Genomic DNA, 19,043 nt, shown 5'->3' with positions numbered 1-19,043 from the left:
GCTCGGAAGGACCAGCTTGAGGTTCTTTACGTTCCTCTAATTTAGCCTCCAGCTCCTGAATTTTCCGCGCTAAGAATTCTGTTTCGCGCGTAAGTTCAACATTTTGCCTCTGTAGGGCGGCTTCTGTTGGAGAGAGGGAGGGAGAGCGAGGCCCGGAGGCAGCCCTAGCCCAATCGCTCACCTTGTTTTGGGCGGTCGCTAGAGGCGTGAAATCCCCAGCGCTGAAGTGCGGCGACCTCACCTGGGTCCCGGACTTCACAGCCGTCTTGACATGCCCGGACTTGACCGGCGCAGAAGTGGACTTGCTGTCGTTGGCATTGGTGGGCGTACCTTGCTTCTGAGCCGACTTCCGCTTGCTTTGACTCCGTGATGGTTCTGGGTTGATCGGTTTCCGGTACTTGCCTACGCAGCCGGCAGCACAGGTGAAGTAGGCACCCGCGCACAGGAGTCATCGGAGGGTGCACTCATGTTGTGCTATGCCCTCGGGTGTGGTGGCCATCTGACAGCCGCAGAGGCCGCAGCGTCTCGACTGCGGCCGCGGGCAGTCAGCCCGGTGCCCCACTGTGCCGCATCGATGACAGGCGGGGATCGTCTTCTTGTACAGTCTCACAGGGATGCCCTGGTCGCTGCAGAAGATTTAGCGGGGTACATTCTTCCCTTGAAAGGTGACCACTGCGATGGCGGTGCCGCCCAGCTTGCGCACAGAAAGGATTTCTCCATGTCTCCACTCCAGCTTCTACTTGAGGGAGGCTGACGTTTCGCCGGGTTGAACGTTGATCACTCCCTTGTAGACCTCGCCAGAAGCATTGGCGTGCCCGCGAAACAGAAGCTGGCGGACGCCGACCGTCAGCGTCACATCGCCGAGGAGCTTATCAGCACAGAGCCTGGCACAGAGTTCAGCCACACACTAGCACATTTTCGTCCCACACGGGCCATACAGAGAGTCGCACCTCTCCACAGTCCCGTATGATGTTGCGCACGGCAACTCCGGCTTCACCTGGAGCGAAGGTGGCCTTCAGATCCAGCGTCTCGTGTGGCTTGAACACCCCGATGAGTTCGTCGCGTCCAATGCGCGGCGTCTGCTGCTGCCGCCACTGGGGTTTGCATGTTGCGCCCTTCAAGGCCGCGCCACCGACCCTCCGTTGCGAAGCGTGCGCGGACTGAACTGCCGCCTGGTGCTGGGCGGCGGCTCCATTTGCCTTGGGAGCGTTCGTCTTTTGCCGGCGTCTCCAGATTTTGACCATGTCTTCCAAGTAGTCACCTTCCGATGTTGGAAGGTCCTCGGGTTGAGCGGTTTCCATGCGTACGACTTGTATGGACAGCGGATCATAGCCGGTAACCGTATTGGGAGCCGCCATCGCCGGGGAATCCCCAGCCGAGGCTGGCGAACGCCCCGCCGCCGTTAGGCTTAGCGCCGCGACGGTGGGCGAAATCTTCAAAATCTTAGAATTTCGTCGGAAATAGGCCCACCTTGATGAAAGTGGTGCCCACTTGTGCCGCTGATCTTCGCGGAGACGATGGTGCCAAGATTTGTGTGGTCCGAGTTGACAGACCGCAACGGTGAGTGAACTCTCGTGATCAACCATTAACTGCCACCTGCCAGGGTGGCAGGGTGGGGGGTCTTTACAAACAGGAATTTCTCACCACTTATGCGGAGAACATCCCGTTCCTCTCGCTCGTAACGCCTCCCACGACTGTGACAACCTCGCGAAATATTTCCTTAGACCTCGTCTTTGAGAACGAGGCATTGGTGCAGCATGTCGAGCATATACCAGAAAGCTTCCTTCATGACAATCAAGAGCTCTTAGTGGGGTGTTTCTTGAAGAAGGAAAATGTTTGAAAAATAACAGGTTGTCTGTAATTGTACTTATGTCGTGCTCGAATTATTTGCCTAATGTATCTAAAATCTCAAACAGCGGATGATCAGCTACAAAATTACGTATTAGGAAGTAATGTAATCGTCGGCATTTCTTTTTTTGGGGGGAAAGAAAATGGCGCAGTAGCAGACTCTGTTCTCTTGGTGGTCACCCAAACCGCTCATGATTTTTTGAAGCGAAAAGCTTCACTACGAGGGTCGGAGCCGAGCTTCGCGTATGGCATGAAACCGAATGGTGAGTTCTGCGCATGCGTGAAACATAGTGACGTCACGCGTGGAGGAAGAGATGGGCGCTGCCGTCGCCGCCGCCGACTCCGTCGCTTGACCTTTCGGCGGAGCACCGCGCTACTGCGCATGTGCACCGCCTCCTCACCGCCGCTACTACTGCGCGCTCGCCTCCTCGCCACCGCTTGGCCTTTCGTTGCAGCCGCGTGTCTACCACAGCTACTACGCATGCGGAAGGAGGGCTGTATAACTAGCTTGCCTGCATCGTTATCTTGGTGCTCCCAGTGCATTGTCGCGAACTGCGACAGCCATGACGTCAAACAAAGCATAACTGCAGCTTTTCGCTTGTATATCCAGGCTTAACAAGAGCTTATCCACTGCCAATTTTTTTTACGCCGCCTCCAATTATAGGTCGCCGGTTGCCCCGATTATGTCATCGGTGCGAATCTCGGCCCCGAGCAAGGCTCTAAATGAACTACTATGTTTATGCTGCACGAAACGCTGAATCGTATGACACTATCCGGAACATTTTGCTGTAGATTTTATGTAGCCCTCTTTTATTTCCGACAGGCGGCGCCAACTACTATACTACCATTCTGAAAAACCTAACACTCGCCAAGAAATTGAACAACAGCAGCGTAAAAACAAATGACGTTTCCGGACCCCTACGGATTCCTTTTTCACATATGAAAACGAAACAAGTGTAAAGAAGCGAGGCTTGTTTACACTCCTTCTTACAACTTTCTTTCCCTTTTACATTATGCCTAATGGCAAACATCTCGAATAAAAAGAAACGAGTCGGCCGCGTTTATACGAGTGAAGGTCACTGTACTGAGCATGCTTATGCGGCAGGCATGGGCCCACGTGCCCGATTAAGTGTGTGCGGAGTTGATTGGATATGGAATGACTCTAGAAGTAGGTGGGATGATAATGGTTTCTCGGTGGAGAGACAGAGAAAATCTTTATTGTAACAGGAATCCGGGGCATGCCCCAGGGTCTCCGCACGACCCCACTGCATCAAGTGTTCGTTCCTAAAGTCCATAACACTGGCAGCCCGGCCGGTGGCGATGGTCTGCACGGCCGGGCCCTCCGAGCGCAGCAGGGGTTTCCAGTCCTCCCAGGACTTGAGGTTCTCTAGGTCCTGCGGGGGAGGGTCCGCCGGGCAGAGGGAAAGTATGTGGAGGGAAGAGGCGAAGGGTTCTGGGCATAGGGCGCATGCCGGAGTGGAGAAGGAGGGATGATAGTGGGCTAGGGTAAGGGGTGAGGGGAGAGAGTGCATCTGTAGTCTGCGCCCGAGTGTTGCTTCTTTGTTATCTAGGGAGGAGTGGAGCGGGGGGTAGAGCTGACTTGAGGCTTTGTAGGACTGGGTCAGCTCGCTGAATGAGTGCATGTGCTCCTTCGTGAATCCCCGATCCGAGGCCACTTGAGCCCGGTTTAAAGAACCTCGGGCTAAAAGGTTGCCAGCCTCGTTTCCGGGATTCCAGGAGTCCGCGGGCACCCATATCAGCTCCACTTGGCGGGGCGGGGGTGCATCGGGCGAGTCCAGTATGCCAAAACAGGGACATCGACTCTGCCTCTAGCAAAATTTAGAATCGCAGTTTAAGAATCACTTAAAATGTACCGGGCTTCCGTGCGGGTGATAGCAAGTGCAATGGCGGCTTCCTCTGCAGCCTCTGGGGAGGTGTGTGGTGGGAGAGGTAGTGTGAGGAGACCGGAGAAAGAGGAGTCCACCACAGCTGCTGTCGCTTCATCGCCCGTGCAGGCAGCGTCCACCCATACGGCGTCCGGCTCCGGGCCGCACGCTCAATGGAGTGCCTTCGCACGGGTTCTGCGGCGCTGCTCATGGTGGGACGGGTGCACATTCCTCGGGAGCGGCCTGATGAGGAGCTCCCGGGGAAGGGGTCGTGGCATGGCGAGGAGGGTTGGGTCGTTGGCCGGGATTTTGATTCCGAGGGAGTTCAGGATATACCGACCTGTCGAGGTTTGTGTGAGCCTGATGTATTGGGCCTGTCGGGGGGCCTCCACCAGTTCCCCGATCGTGTTATGGAGGCCCAGGCCTAGTAATCTGTCTGTGAGTGTGTTGAGGGAAAGATGAAGTGCTACCTTGAATGCCTTGCGAACCAAAGCATCCAAAGCGTTTATGTCTTGTTTGGATAGTTGTAAGTATGGGGTAGTGTACAGCACACGGCTGAGGACAAAGGCATGAATGAGGCGACATAGATCGCGCTCCTTCATGCCTCTATGACGTCCCGAAACCCTGCGGATGAGGTGAGACATCGCGCCTACAACCTGCTTGAGTTTCTTGAATGTGGTGGTGTTTTTTTCCATCGTTCTGGATGTGCAGGCCCAACACACGGAGGGTGCCAAGCTCAGGTACCCGGTAACCACTCAGTTCAGTGGCAATGGGGGAGCGGGGACAGCGGTGGTTCTTAGGTCGGATGAGGAGCAGTTCGGACTTCTCTGGGGAGCAAGACAGTCCGATGGTCCGTGCGTAATTTTGGGTGAGGGTGGCTGCTTCCTGTAAGGTGTTCTCTATGTCTCCGTCACTGTCGAGGGTGGTCCACAGGGTGACATCGTCGGCATAAAGAGTGTGGTTCAGGTGGGGAATAGTTGCCAATTTTCGGGCGAGGGGGATGAGGGTAATGTTAAAGAGAAAGGGGGAGAGGACGGACCCTTGAGGGGTGCGGATGCTCTGAAGAGTGTAGGAGGGGGAAGATAGAGGGCCGAAGTGTATCTCAGCCGTGCGGTCAGTAAGGAATGCTTGAATGTAGGCGCACGTGCGCACACCCAAATTCAACGGGGATAGAGCAGTCATGAGCGCCTGATGTTCAATGCGATCAAAAGCTTTGGAGAGATGCAAAGCTAAGACTGCATTGGTGTGACCTGGAAGAAGCGGGTGTAAAATGCCGTGTAGGAGTTGCAGCATGGCGTCCTGTGCCGATACATGGGGGCGAAATTCCACCATGCTATGCGAGTAAAGATTGTTGCCCGCCATGTGACTTGTTAGTCTCGCTAACACAACATGCTCGAGGAGCTTCCTGAGGCATGAGGTTAGCGAAATCATGCGAAAGTTGTGGAGTGTAAGTGGTTTGTTGGGTTTAGGTATGAATATTACCTTCGCGTGGCGCCAGGACGGCGGGAGGTTACCCACCCTCCAGCACTGGTTGAAGTATTTCGTAATGTGGGTGATCGATTGGTCATCCAGATTACGGAGCATGGAATTTGTGATTTGGTCGGCTCCAGGTACGGAGTTGGCGCGGTGAATAAGGAGGGCCGCTCTGACTTCCGTCTCCGTGATGTCGGTGTCGAGTGTGGGATTTGCTTGTCCTGTGTAGTAGGGCAGTGGTGTGGGGGCACCTGGAGAGGTGTACATTGTTTGAAGTGTGTCTAGGAGGGTGTCGGGATCGTCAATGTGTTCATGTGTGAGGCGTGTCACGTGGTGCTGTGTCGCTGATTTGGTGCGTGCGGTGTGAATGAGGTGCCGGAGGAGTTGCCATGCGCGTTTGCTGGACAGGTTTCCGGCGATGCAGTCACATATCTGTCCCCAGTTAGAACGGCAGAGCCCCTCAGAGTGTATGATACTAGCTTAGTCCCAGGCTATAATGTGACCAGTGCTTTTATGGTGGTCCGCCGAGGCGTTTTTCTCGGTGCGCCCCTTGGCAACGTCATTTTTCTGCTCCCTGAGCCGTCTCCTGTAATCCCCAGTTTCGCCGATGTAGGCTGCGTCGCAATCCTGGAAAGGAATCTTGTATACAACCCCGGGGTATCTATTGCTTTCTTACTTGTCTTTCACTCGCACAAGTTGCAATCTCAGCATTTTTGTAGGCACGTGACAGATTGCACTCACTGAAGGTTCTTGCCAGTGTTTCGCTCACACTAACCGCGTAGGGAATGACGGCTCGCTTCCGCGCTTTCTCTGGTGCCGTTGGTGGATTTGAACATCGGCGTTGCTGCGAGTTCAGAATTTGCCTTGGGTAGCCATTTCTAGAGAGTTCTTCTTTTATCCTTTTTTCTACTTTCCTTCGCGCTTGTGGGGAAGAGCATAGCCGTTGCGGGCGTGTGAAGAGCGTTGATGCCATTTAGCGCTTGTGTCCAACCAGTTGCGCAGAGGCAAAGTTTAGGTATTGGCCTGTATGTGTGGCTTTCCGGTAGACCGACGTCACGAGGCCGTTCGTTGTGAGCTGTACTAAAACATCGAGATAGGCAATGCGACCGAAACTCTCCTCTTCCATAATAAACTGGATGGTTCGCTGGATGGAGTTGAGGTGATCTAGTGGTGCAGGCGCGTCTTCCCAGTTCAACCCGCAAAAACAGTCGTCCACATAGCGCAAAAATACTTTTGGACAGCGAGGGAAAGAAGCAACGGCGAGTGCCTCGATGGATTCCAAGGTAAGGTTAGCTGAAGTAACTGAAATTGAAGCGCCCATGGTGGTTCCAAACACCTACCTGTAGAACTCCTCGTTAAAAACGAAGTGTTCTGCAAGCAAAATTTCAATAGGTGGCATAGGTCCACAGCTTCAAGCGGAGTGCGGTTGGCAAGGGTCTCGTCGTTTTCAAGGACGCTTTTACAGCACTGGACAGCGAGGTCTATCGGCACACAGGGGAACATAGATTTGACGTCAAAAGACACCATGATGTCGTCTTCTTGGATGTCGACGTCCTGTAACATCCTGACGAAGTGACGTCCTTGACATACGTCTCTGTTGTTCCAACCAAGGGGCGCAGGATGCTGTGCAGGTACCGAGACAGCTTATGCAGGGGGGACCGGGTAAAGTCTACTACTGGCCGTAGAGGCACGTCGGGCTTGTGTACCTTGGGAACACCGTAGATGGCTGGAGCTGAGCCATTAGGACATAAGAGTCGGTAATATAAATTCTTGCTTTTCGGTAGAACAAATTTGAAGATGTCCGTCAGCAGTTTTTGCAGTTCGCTCTCAATCTTCTTTGTTGGGTCTAATTTGCCTTTAGAATATGTGGTGTCGTCTTTCAGTAGTTCAGCCATTTTTGTGATGTAATCCTTACGGTCCAGCACAACCGTCGCATTACACTGTAGTAGAATGGAAAGTTGGGCTAGTTGGTATACGTTCATGTTGAGTGGAAGAAACAGCGCGAAAGAGACGGAAGACAAAGATGGTTTTTTCCACCCAAAATGAACGTCGCATTACCTTTATCATCCGGCAAGATCACAATGTCTTCAGTATTTTTTAGGCTCCTGATAGCCAATGTTTCTGCCGGTAATAAAACATACTTGCTTGCTCTTGGGAGTTTGGAAAGAGCTCCAATGGCGGGCGTGCCAGCTTCACTCTGGCGGCAGTGCTCATCTTAGCGGGTTGCTTGCTCGACGGCCCATGCCATCGCTGCCATATTTGGTGCTCGTCCAGTATTAAAGTTCAGTCCGCGGCTGAGGACACTAAGCTCACCTGGGGTCAACTGGTGTGACGAAAGCTCATGCAACTCTCATAGCCTCACACCGAAGTCCCTGAAGCTCCGCTCCGCTTTGGACACCATTCGGCAGGCATGTGGTCGCGCAAGCCTAAAAACGCCTCCTCCAAGCACGCATTCTCGAAACAAAGGCTACCATCAAGCACCTGGGAAACGACGTGTTCTTCGCCCAGCGCTACTTCAAGCATCATTTCCACACCGACTACAGCGACTTGCTCCCGCATGCGAACAGTGTGGCGTGTTCTACGCGTCAGAAACGGCAAGTAAGTCAGGACACCAAATTCTCTTTGTTACTGCAAAGGAACGGCTGTCCTCCTGGTTACAATGGTGTCAACCTTTCGTCCCACAAGTTGACCCCAGGTGAGCTAAGTGTCCTCAGCCGCGGACTAAAATTTAACGCTGGATGATCCTTACCCCAGTGGCGGTGGCCGCCGCCCGTGCGCGCCCGACTAAGGCTTGTTGGGCCTGTAAGTCGCGGCAGTCGAGCAAGGTCGCCTCCCAGTCCTCCCGGGATGGGTTGGGGATTGGGGGAATAGCCGGGTTGGACGGACAGGCTCACACCAGGTGATAGGTGTCCGAAGAGACCGCACTACAGTGCAGGCAGCTGACGCTAAAAGAAGGGTCAAATGTTTCAGTGCTGTCGGGCACAGCAATGTATTGGAAAGAAGGCGGAAAAGGAGCCGCTCATCCGCCTTCTGGAGGCCTTTACATGGGCGAGGGACACCGTAGTGAAATTCTGCAGAAATTTAGACCACCTGGGGCTCTGTAATTTGCACTGGCATCGCGCAGTAGACAGGCCTCTACGCCTCCATCGAAATTCGGCCACTGCGGCCGGGATCGAACCCGCGTCTTTCCGGTCAACAGCCGAGCGCCTTAGCCACTGAGCCACCACGGCGGAATAAAGAGTTGCCGAAGTGGAGGGCTCAAGAATAATTTCGACCAGCTGGGGATCTTTAACGTGCGCTGACATCGCACAGCACACGGCCGCTTCGCTTCCATCCAAATGCGGCCGCCGCGGTCGGATTTCAACCCGGTTGCTACAGCTCAGTAGCCGAGCGCCCTAATCATTGGGCCACCACGGTGGGTCGTAAAGACGCTGACGTGTGGTGAGAAAAGCGATGAAAGGGTGAGTGTAAAATGAGATTGGCACAGAAGTGGAAAGAGAGAAAACTTTATTACATAAAAGGAATTCGAGGTACACCTCTGTATCTCCACACGACCGCACTGCGCTCGAGAGTTTAGTTCCTAAGGTTCATAACACTGGCCGCCCGGCCGGCTGCCATGGTCTCCACGCGGCGTAGTGTATGCGGGCGGAGTAATTTTGGCGATGGAGACAAATGACGTGAATTTGTTTTTAATTTTTCAATTTGTAAAAAAAATTATCCTCCGCGGTGGCTGAGTGTCAAGAGCACTTGGCTACTGAGCCAGAGTACCCCGGTTTTGAACCCGACGGCGGTGGTCGCGTTTCGATGGGGGCAAAACACGAGAAGTTTGTGGTCGTGATTGAATAAAAAAATTAGCTGTGGTTCAACTAATGCTGAACTTGGTTAGAGAGTGAAAGCTACGACGCATCGGGGGAACCATAAAGGCCGCCGCGGTGGCTCAGTGGTTATGGTGCTCGGCTGCTGACCCAAAAGACGCGGGTTCGATCCCGGCCGCGGCGGCTAGAATTTCTTTGGAGGAGAAATTCCAGAGGCCCGTGTACTGTGCGAGGTCGGTGCACGTTAAAGAACCCTAGGTGGTCGAAATTTCCGGAGCCCTTAACTACGGCTTCTCTCATAGCCTTAGTCGCTTTGGGACGTTAAACCCGATAAACCAAACCAAAACAAACCATAAAGGACGTGGCGTCGGTAAAGCTGAGTGCGTTCCGAACAGCGGATAGGCAGCGCACCCACCCTGTCACCCTGGCATGTGGCAGTTAATGGTTGATCGAGAGAGTTTGCTCACCCAATGAACGCTGCGGCGTATTGCAACAGTGCCGCGTGTCTGCCACAACGTTGTCAACGCCAAGGAAGGGAAACTTTATTTACACTAATGGTTTTTCCTGCGGTGTGGGGGCATCTTCAGAGACGTCTTGGTTCTACCCCCAGGAGCCTTCTCTTTCGAAGTCGTCCGCCTCTAATCAGTGGTCGGTTGCCCTCAGTCCAGGGCTCCGCTGGCCACTGCCGCCCGTTGAGCTCGCTGTACCAGACCTTGTTGGTCTTCGCAGCGGTCGCTGGACAGCAGAGTCTCCCACTGCTCCGCACTCGGTTTTTGTATTTTGGGGACCACGTCTATGTTTTGGCAGGCCCATGTGATGTGGTATAGTGTAGGTTTTTCGTCGCACCAGGGACATTTGTTCGTGTATATCGTAGGGCGCATTTTGTTTAGTATATGCAGGTTTGAGAAAGAGCCTGTTTGTAATTGTCTCCACGTGACAGCTTCCTCTCTGCTGAGAGATTTGTGCGGTGGGGGATATCGCATTCTTCTCCCTCTATAGTTTTGTAGTATGGCAGAGTATTCCCTGGGTGCTGGCGCGAGTTCCGCGGTCTCGTCGGAAGCTCGGAAAGTAATGTATCCTCGAGCTATCCTGTCGGCCTCTCGGTTCCCTGCCACCCCCGTGTGCCCCGGTACCCACACAATTTTGTGTCGGATCTTGTGGTTTTGTTCTTCCCGGTTTTTAATTCTGTCACTCGCTGCGAGGAGTATACGGAGCGCGTGACGACCTATCCTGCCATTCATGTAATTTCGGCAGGCTGTTTGAGAGTCCGCAAGTATTGTTAGTGACCGCCCGGTTCTATAGCCCTCCGCCACCGCTAGAGCAACGGCTACTTCCTCGGACTCTGCAGCTGTGGAGCCTCGGAGAGACGCGCTGGTCATTTCGCGTAAAGACGAATCGACCACCGCCGCTACAGCGATTTTGGTATCTCCTCCTCTCCAAGACGCGTCTGTATACACGGTCGTGGCTTGAGGAGCGTATGTTTTCTCGATGAATTCGGCCCTCACTTCTCTTCTGCCTCGATGGAGGTTGGGATATATGTTTTTTGGTATTGGCGCTACCTTGAGGGTCTTGCGAAGCTCGTCGGGGATCGTTGCCGTCCTCGACATTTCTCGCATCTGCTCGCGGTATCCGAGCCTCTGCAGGAGCGCTCCTCCTGTCGTTGTTTGCAACAGCCTGAGTTTTTGCGACTCAAGCTGCGCCTCTCGTAGCTCCTCAAAAGTGTTGTGTAATCCCAGGGCCATGAGTTTTTCTGTAGACGTGTTGCGTGGTAGTCGGAGCGCTGTCTTATACGCTTTGCGTAGCAGGGCATCCGCTTGTTGTATTTCATTTTTGTTGAGGCACTGGTAGGGTAGGCTGTACGCGATTCGACTAACTACTAGGCTTCTGACTAGTTTTAGTGTGTCTTCTTCACGCATGCCATGTCGCCTGTTGGTGATGCGGGCGATCATGCGTGCGACTTGTAGCGTTGTTGCTTTCAGTAGGGTAAAAGTGTGAGTACTGCGCTGGTTGGATTGAACCCACATGCCCAAAATTCTTATTGTTGTCTTTTCGGGTATGGGCGTCCCTTCTATGTAGACGTTGAGTTTTAGGTCCTCGTTGGTTGGGACGGTCCGGTTTTGCTTGCCTCTCCAGACTCTCAGCAGTTCCGATTTCTCGGTCGAGCATGAGAGTCTTCTTTCTGCGAGGTATTGCTCTACACAAGAGGCCGCTTGCTGTAGCCTTTCTTCCTTCTCTCCGAGACAGCCCGTGTTTGTCCAGACTGTTATATCGTCAGCATACATTGCATGCCTGATGCCTTCGATACCCAATGACACAATGAACGCAGAAGACCTATGGCTTCAGTGCCGCGTTTCTCTCACAACGTTGTCAATGCCAACGCTTGCAGCGCACATAAGTCACTACTGCCACGCAGCTTAAAGCACGACAGGTGTCTACTCTTCCGAGGGCACTCACCCGCCTTCCCTTTGCTTTCCAAGCTACCACTCCATTGGTTTCGTAGCTTAAAGCGCGACTAAGGTGTACACTGTTCAAAGAGGGCAGTTATGTTCATTTCCTTTTTTTTTCTAATCTCCCGCTCGATTGGTTTCATAGCTTAAAGCGAGACCAAAGTGTTCACTGTTCCAGGTGGCCAGTTATGTGCCTTTTGCTTTCGACACTCAAGGTCATTCGAAGGTGAAAGCTAGGGACAAGGCGATCGATGCACGAGGGCCCGTAGTGAAGCTTTCGCTTTAAAATTCAATATTTGGTTTTGAAATCATAAAAAAATTAACTGTACTTATAAAAATAAAAATACGCTGGGCGCTGATGGCTTGAGAATAAAGCATAGGTCGATTTTTGCATTACGTGACGATGACCGGGCCCAGCCAAAACGCCTCTAAAATAAGTCACAGTTTTCGTTCGTGCGACGCACTTCTTCAATATATATATACTGTACGGGTTTATTATGGGTCCTCGGAGCCACCGAAACGCTGTGACTGCTCTTCCAGCGTATACAGGCGTTGTTGTTGTTGTTGTTCACCTTCTAGAATGGCGCATAGTCGTTGTTGCTGTTGTTGTCCTCTAGATAATGGCGCATACCCACTGCGGGGGATTGGCCAAGACACAGGCGGCAACTGACAGGTGCACAAAATGTTAAACAAGAAAATAATGGTGGGGAAAAATAAAATAATTATTATAATAATAGCAGTTAGGAAATAAATGAAAGGATCTCAGATGTGTAATTGAAATAGGCTAAACAAATGCTGTGAGATCGGTGACTGAAATAGAGAACGGAGCTAAATATTCCACGTTTCAGAAAGCTTTCGTTTCAGAGAAATATTGATCATGAGAAAGAGAAGAGCTTAAGACGGCAGCCGTTTAGTGTCTGTAAGGAAGTTTTGCATGGCCGAGAGCACATTCCAGTTGCTGTGCCCAAGGGAGGAAGCCCCAAGAGACAGAGCAACCCCGGCTGACAGACTTAGACCAAGCTGTCGTAACGGAAGCTCCAGCAGGCGGCTCCGTAAAGAGGAGAAACGGTGGCAGGTCAACAAGAAATGATCTATCGTTTCGGGTTCTCCACAGAACGGGCACAATGGGGAGACCGCCAGACCAGACCTATAAAGGTAGAAGTTTAAGTGAGGCACGCGACAACGCAGACGCGTGAAGGAAACCTCAAGCTTGCGTGATCGCCATCCTTTACTGCACCACGGGTAAAGGAGATGCCGGAAATCGGGAGAGGAGGTCAGAGCTGATGCTGCGAATTCTTTCAAGAGCAGATACCTGCGAAACTTGGCCGCCGTAATATATGCGCTGGGTGGAAGCACAGATACGACTGGGCCTTGAAGAGATGCCTTCGCCAGGGTATCGGCAACCTCATTCAAATGGATTCCTCTGTGCCCAGGCACCCAGACCAACCGTAATGAACACACGTGGGGTGGAACCAAGCATTTAAGTAACCGAAGTGCCTGAGATGTTGTAGGCGCGGTGAGAGAGGAACACAACGATAATGAATCTGTCATAATGATGACAGAAGACAAGGAGCTGTTTAATTTTCGCAACGCTAAGACTACTGCTAGAAATTCGGCCAAATAAATAGGGGTGTAATCGGGAAGGCGGAGTGAGAATGACCAGTCAAGGGAGATGGAGAAAATGCCAACACCGGCCTTTTCGTCACACTGTGAGGCGTCTGTCGCTATGAGCACATGAGATTTAAAGCACAGCAGGTAATCCTGCAATAAACCGCTGAGCAAATGAAAAGGCATTAACTTTGCATGTTTAAGAAAGATGGCATCGAAGACAATCTGAATAGATGAAGAGTTGGCGCATACCGGACGGATGTCCGCAATGCGGATGTTTAATGGGTCAAGGAGGGATTGCACAAAACATATCTGAGGGGTACGGAAACGAGACCAGGATTTGTTGACAAATGGCCGAGGCTGGCGAAGGAAGATCAAATTGGAGGCATGAAGCGAAGAATCGCACATTCTTACAAACGTTTTCACCGTTAAGAGCCGGAATCTAGAAGTCAATGATGGAATACGCGCTTCCAGGTACAAAACGGAATTCGCCACAAATTTTGGAAGGCCCAAACAAAGGCGCAACGCCTCCCGCTCCAAGAGAATCAAGGGGCGAAGTTTATACGCTGGCGCACCAGAGAATAAAACACAGCCGAACTCTAAGACTGGACGGACGTACATTCTATAAATCATAAGAAGTGAGTGCCTTCTCATGCCAGAACGAACACTGCTCAGCCTGCGCAGCATACCGACTGCTCGGACTCCTTTCGCAGTGATCTGCTCGATATGGGCCCCCCAGGAAAGAGAAGGATCATAAATTACTCCGAGGTATTTGACACTTTGCACTTGAGGAATTACATGGTTCCGGTAAACAATAGAGATATTAACTGGACGAGAGAGCGGAAAAAGCAATAAAGCACATTTATTGACATTAAGGGACAGATTAACGTCTCCTAACCATTGGTCTAGGACATTCAGGTAGGACTGTAAGGACTGGTACAAAGAGGAAATGTCGTTCTCTGAAGCAAAAAAGGCGATGTCATCAGCATACACATAAGTGGACACCTGATGACTGCAGGGAATACTGCTGAGTAAGATGTTGAAAAGTACAGGGGAGAGGACCGCCCCTTGGGGCACTCCTCTCGCTTGTCGAAATTTGCTTGATGAAACATTGTTCTGGAAGCAGTAAAATTCCCTGTCAGCAAGGAATTCAGCAACCCAAGCCACAAAGTATCTCGGAAGTCCTACTGCCAGTAGTCTTTGCAAGAGCGTCCTGTGCTCAACGCTGTCATAAGCTTTAGATACATCTAAAGTAACAAGCGCTGCGTATTGGTTTCGGCGACGAGCTAACTGTATGCGGCTCTCCAGATCGGTATGGGCACACCATATAGAGCATCCTGGTCTGAAACCAATCTGGCAAGGGTTCAACAACCCAGTCTCTGAAATAACAGACATTATTCTACCATGCAACACCCTCTCAATTAACTTAACGAGATTCGAAGTTGAAGAAATTGGCCTTATATTGTCTAACACATAACAATCTCCCTGCTTTTTAAGCAACGGGATAATCTTTGCTAGACGCCAATCATTTGGAATCCATGGCCCCTTAAGAGAGTAATTTATAAGTGCCAGTAAGTCGGTGGGAGATTCCTCGAACAAAATTTCAATCATAGAAGAAGTCACACCATCAGGGCCAGGGGCCGCGGGTGGAAGGCGGGATACCATGTTCGAGAGCTCAGTGAGGGTGACCTCCTCAAAATCGTCCAAAGTGGCAAGAAATCTCTGAGGAGAACGAAGAAGAGCCGTAAACCGGCGCTCAAGGCCTCTGCCTATCTCTTCCAGGGACTGTGCAAGTTCAGCCGGTGACTGAACTAGGGAGACAGCGTTCATGGTGGACGAGATTAGTTTCCTGGATTTTAGGTAATTGAATAAAGCGCGCCTATTACCAGATTTTGAAAGGAATTCGTAGCGTTCAGTATCGTGCAACTCCTTTGGACGAGATACGGTGCGCTTAAACGTGGCTGCAACGAACTTATAATCGATCCAGTTTTTAGGACACTGATTGTGGAGAAGTTTCTTCCAAGCAGCCTTTCGGCGCCTATAATCTCGAGCGCACTCTGCGTTCCACCAAAGGCACGGCGATGTGCCCTTATGCGCCTGAACCAAGAACTCAGATTTTTTACGAGCTCCATCCAAAATTGAACAAATGCGGATGGCATTATCTCCACTGTTGGAATGAGATAATTCCTGAAGGTCTGCTTTGAGGGAATTTTTAAAACTGTCGTAATTTATGAATGTGCGCCGTGTGCTGTTAGGACAGGTCAACTGGCACATAACTTGGAAGCTGATCGGAAGGTGATCACTATTGGAGGCACAGTCAACTGGCGCCCAAGAGGACACAGTTATTCCAGGGGAAGAAAATGACAAGTCTAACGCTGAGCGAGACTGACCACGGACAAATGTGGGGAGACCCGAATTTAAACAGATGAGGTCATTTACACTAGCCCAGTCCCATAAGAGCGTACCGCAGCGATCTGTTCGAAACCCCCACGAAACATGATGCGAGTTGAAGTCTCCAACAATTAAAACCTGTTTCCTGCAACTAGATAAAAACGAGTCAAGAGGCCAAACGTCATGCACACCTGTTGGAAAATATACATTAGCCAGAGTGAGTGGCTGATATCCAGGAATATTGAGATCAAGTGCCTGAATTTCGCACTGCCTGTCAATATATTGAAATGACACAGTTGCCCTGTGGCAAAATTTTGTGGATACGAACAATAGCAACCCACCACCTCTTGAGGGCCGGTCAAGCCTGAAAGAACGATAATTTTGTAAATTGTACCTAGAATCTTTAGTGAGACATGTTTCCTGAAGAGCAATTAAATCTGGACTTAATTTACTGATTAAACAAACTAAATCTGTTGAAGCAGAAAGAATAGACCGGCAGTTCCACTGCAACACCTTCAACGACCCTATATCGCCGAAAGGGCCGCAGCGGAGACAGCCTGATCCAAAATGCTGCCTTTGGATGTAGATCTAGGGTGATTCTTTTTATTCTTCGACTGAGAGCAAGACGGACCAGCACCACCTAACGGAGACGCACTGCGCTTTCGAGCACGCATCTCAGTCTCCATATCAACGCACTCTTCAGATGAGATTTCTGTCTCACTGTGATGTGAATAACTGGTTGTAGGGATAGACGAAGGCTGTGATTGAGTCTGACTCAGTGGAGTGGAAGACACGGGCACAGAAGGTTGGGGAGGTGCAACCAATGGAGAAGTGATTGTGCCACAAAGAGGGGCAATAGAGGCTTGCAATAAAGTGGACATTTGGGATGCCATGACCTGCGAAATGCACGCGGACAGATTTTCAACTATGCGATCCATGGCTCTTGCCATTGCTTTCTCCACCACCGCCGCAATCGCTTGCGACAAGGAGGAATCCACAACGGTTGCATGCCGCGCTGCCACACTTGCATAGCCAGATGTCCTATCTTTGATGACTGCAACTGCCTCACGTCTTGAGCACCTGCGCTTGTCAATCAACTCTAGTACTTGAACTTCCTCAGCCCGCGCTGGGCATTCGGAATGGCTTGCTGAGTGTCCACCGCCACACAAACAGCATTTCTCGTGTTGAGAAGAACACCCACCGGGGTCGTGGTTCTCTCCACACCCACAGCAACGAAAACTCGATTTACAGGCCTTGGCGCTATGGCCAAACCTCCAGCAATTACGGTACTGAAGGGGCCGAGATGTAAATTGATCCACACGGAAAACCAAAGGCCACACCTTAACTTCAGATGGACAGGACAGCCCCGCAAATGTAGCAATAACAGTCTCCGTCGGTATCTTCGTTCCATCCACCACACGACTGCATCGGTGAATGGCGATCACGCCAGCCGAAGTGAGCTTTTCTAATGTCTCAGACGCGCTTAGCCGTGGGTCTACGCCACGGACTAGCCCTTTCGAACACGCCAGATGAGGAGGTATGGATGCGCTCACCGGGTGATTGGCAAACGACGAACACTTGAGTAGGTCGGTTACGCATGCCTGGTCTAGCGATCTACAAACGATCCCTCCACGGCCAAACTGCCTGACGTCAGTGATTCTCATGTAATGGGGGGTGGTAGATTTAAGAGCAGCCTGAACAGCCTCTGGGTTATTCAGCTTGATGGAGCCCTCATCCCCGGGGACGAGAGCAACCGGTATACTGCTTACTCCGCCACGGAAGAAACAATCAAGAGGCAGCTCATCAAGGGAGAGACAAGCTGACCAGGGGGAGTTCCCCTGGCCAGGAGAGTTTGTGGACATCAGTCCACGTTCCCGCGTTCAGTCACCCTGGAAAATAGGAAGAGAACACAAGAAATCAAGCAGAAATTCGAGTAATAAGTCAGCACCGCCTGGTACTTAGCCGCAACCCAACAGCAGGCCTCAAGCCGGAGCAATATCCTCAAGCATAGTCAGCACCAAGAGAAGCGGGGCGACTTCTTTTTCTTCAGGCGCAGTGTAGGTTCTGCGCATGCCGGTAGCGGCACCCGTGACAGTTGATACGCTGCAGTTTCACCCGGTGAAAAAGGAGCCAGCTTGGCGACTTATGGGGAAGGAAGAACAGAGGGGTCGTAACACGGCTTCAGTCTTTTAACGTGGACGATTTCGCGGCCGCAGCGACGCAAGTCCCCAGAGAGTGCAAAGAGCTGAATGATGTAATTGACAGCAGAGGTGTGGTTGAAAACCCGGTATTGACTGTTATAGCGAGAAAACAGTTTCCGTGGTAGCGTTGGTAAGAACATTTATTAAGACGGGACACAAATTATGTTTGAATCAGCCCGTAAGGGACCGATCCTTACAGGCACTAGGTGGAGCTCCCTAGTATGGGACCGCAGTGGCGGTGGCCGTCGCCCGGGCGCGCGCGACTAAGTCTTGTTGGGCCGGTAAGTCGTGGCAGCCGAGCAGGGTCGCCTCCCAGTTGTTCCGAATTGGATTGGGGATCGAAGGAATAGCCAGGTTGGAGGGGCAGATCCACAACATGTGATAGGTGTCAGAAGACACCCCTCTACAGTGCGGGCAGCTGCCGTTAAAGGAGGGGTCAAAATATTTTGGTGCTGCCGGGGACAGCAATGTATTGGTGAGAAGGCGCAGAAAGAACCCCACATCCGTCTTCTTAGGCCTTCACATGGGCGAGGGCAAAGGCGATTACTATCTTGACAGTATGTTGTAGCATCTTTGCAGGTATAGATCGGATTAAAATCGGGTTTGTGATCGAGTGGGGAGGAGAAAATCACCCGGCGATAGAGCGCGCTGGCGGCTGCGTCTGCTGCCTCATTTCCTGCCAACTCCTGATCAGAAGGGGGCCATATAAGGTAATGGTGTGCGGGGTCCGTATCCCGTATGCATTCGGTAGAATCAATAGCTAGGAAGGGAGTGCAGCCTTGTTGGACGTTCCGACAGGCCCCTGACGAGTCGATGATCATGTACTTTGAATCGGAATGTGAGGCTGCGAGAACAATCGTGACCTCTTCTGCTTGTGTTGCGTTGCGGGCTCTAAAGATGAGGCCGTTAACTGTGTTGCTGTTGTGAACTACCGCGACCGTGTACCATCCCCCGTGGTGATGGCCGGAGGCGTCCACATAGTATTCACCTGTTTTGTGTCGGGCTAGGGCTTCCGCTCGTGCCAGGCGCCGAGCATTATGGCCTTCGTGTGACATATTGGCTGGAAGAGGTCGCACATGGAGGGTGCGTCTCCACAGTTCTGACAGAGCCTCTGCGCCCCCACAGTTTAAGGCAGCATTACGTGTCATTCACACACATATTTGCTAAACATATTTTTAACACACAACAGAAAGCAATAAAAAATTCAATTATTGAGATCACATGATTTCAAAGCATTAGTTTTTCTTGAACATGATAGATTTTGAAAAGGAAGAAGAGACTTATGTAATAGGTATTATGTAATAACAAAATTGGCTTACATGAGAAGCCAATCAAAGAAAAGCAAAACCACAATTCATTGGTGCGAGAAATAAA

General features: G+C 51.5%; 1 protein-coding gene across 1 annotated transcript; it reads right to left on the bottom strand.

The window, feature by feature from the left end:
- Nucleotides 1–736: 736 nt before the first annotated feature.
- On the bottom strand, nucleotides 737–17,330 carry LOC149369704 (uncharacterized). The gene is made up of 4 exons (XM_089576160.1): nucleotides 16,336–17,330; nucleotides 7,679–7,785; nucleotides 6,798–6,939; nucleotides 737–884 (listed from the first exon to the last, which is right to left on the bottom strand). The coding sequence occupies exons 1-4, from the start codon at nucleotides 17,328–17,330 to the stop codon at nucleotides 737–739; spliced, it is 1,392 nt and encodes a 463-aa protein (XP_089432286.1).
- Nucleotides 17,331–19,043: the final 1,713 nt, after the last annotated feature.

This window comes from Amblyomma mixtum, chromosome 1, assembly GCF_055824585.1.
Source record: "Amblyomma mixtum isolate Tamu chromosome 1, ASM5582458v1, whole genome shotgun sequence".
NCBI classification, from domain to species: Eukaryota; Metazoa; Arthropoda; class Arachnida; order Ixodida; family Ixodidae; genus Amblyomma; species Amblyomma mixtum.
This window is presented reverse-complemented; position numbering and strand designations above follow the sequence as displayed.

Excerpts from the sequence above, each read along its gene's own strand:
- LOC149369704 (XM_089576160.1), bottom strand. The coding sequence starts at position 17,330 with ATGTCCACAAACTCTCCTGGCCAGGGGAACTCCCCCTGGTCAGCTTGT. Across the intron at positions 6,940-7,678 it reads CGTTTCCCAGGTGCTTGATG|CTCCAGCCATCTACGGTGTT; the intron begins GTAGCCTTTGTT and ends CTAATGGCTCAG. Across the intron at positions 885-6,797 it reads TTGGTTGGAACAACAGAGAC|GCTCTGTGCTGATAAGCTCC; the intron begins GTATGTCAAGGA and ends ACTCTGTGCCAG.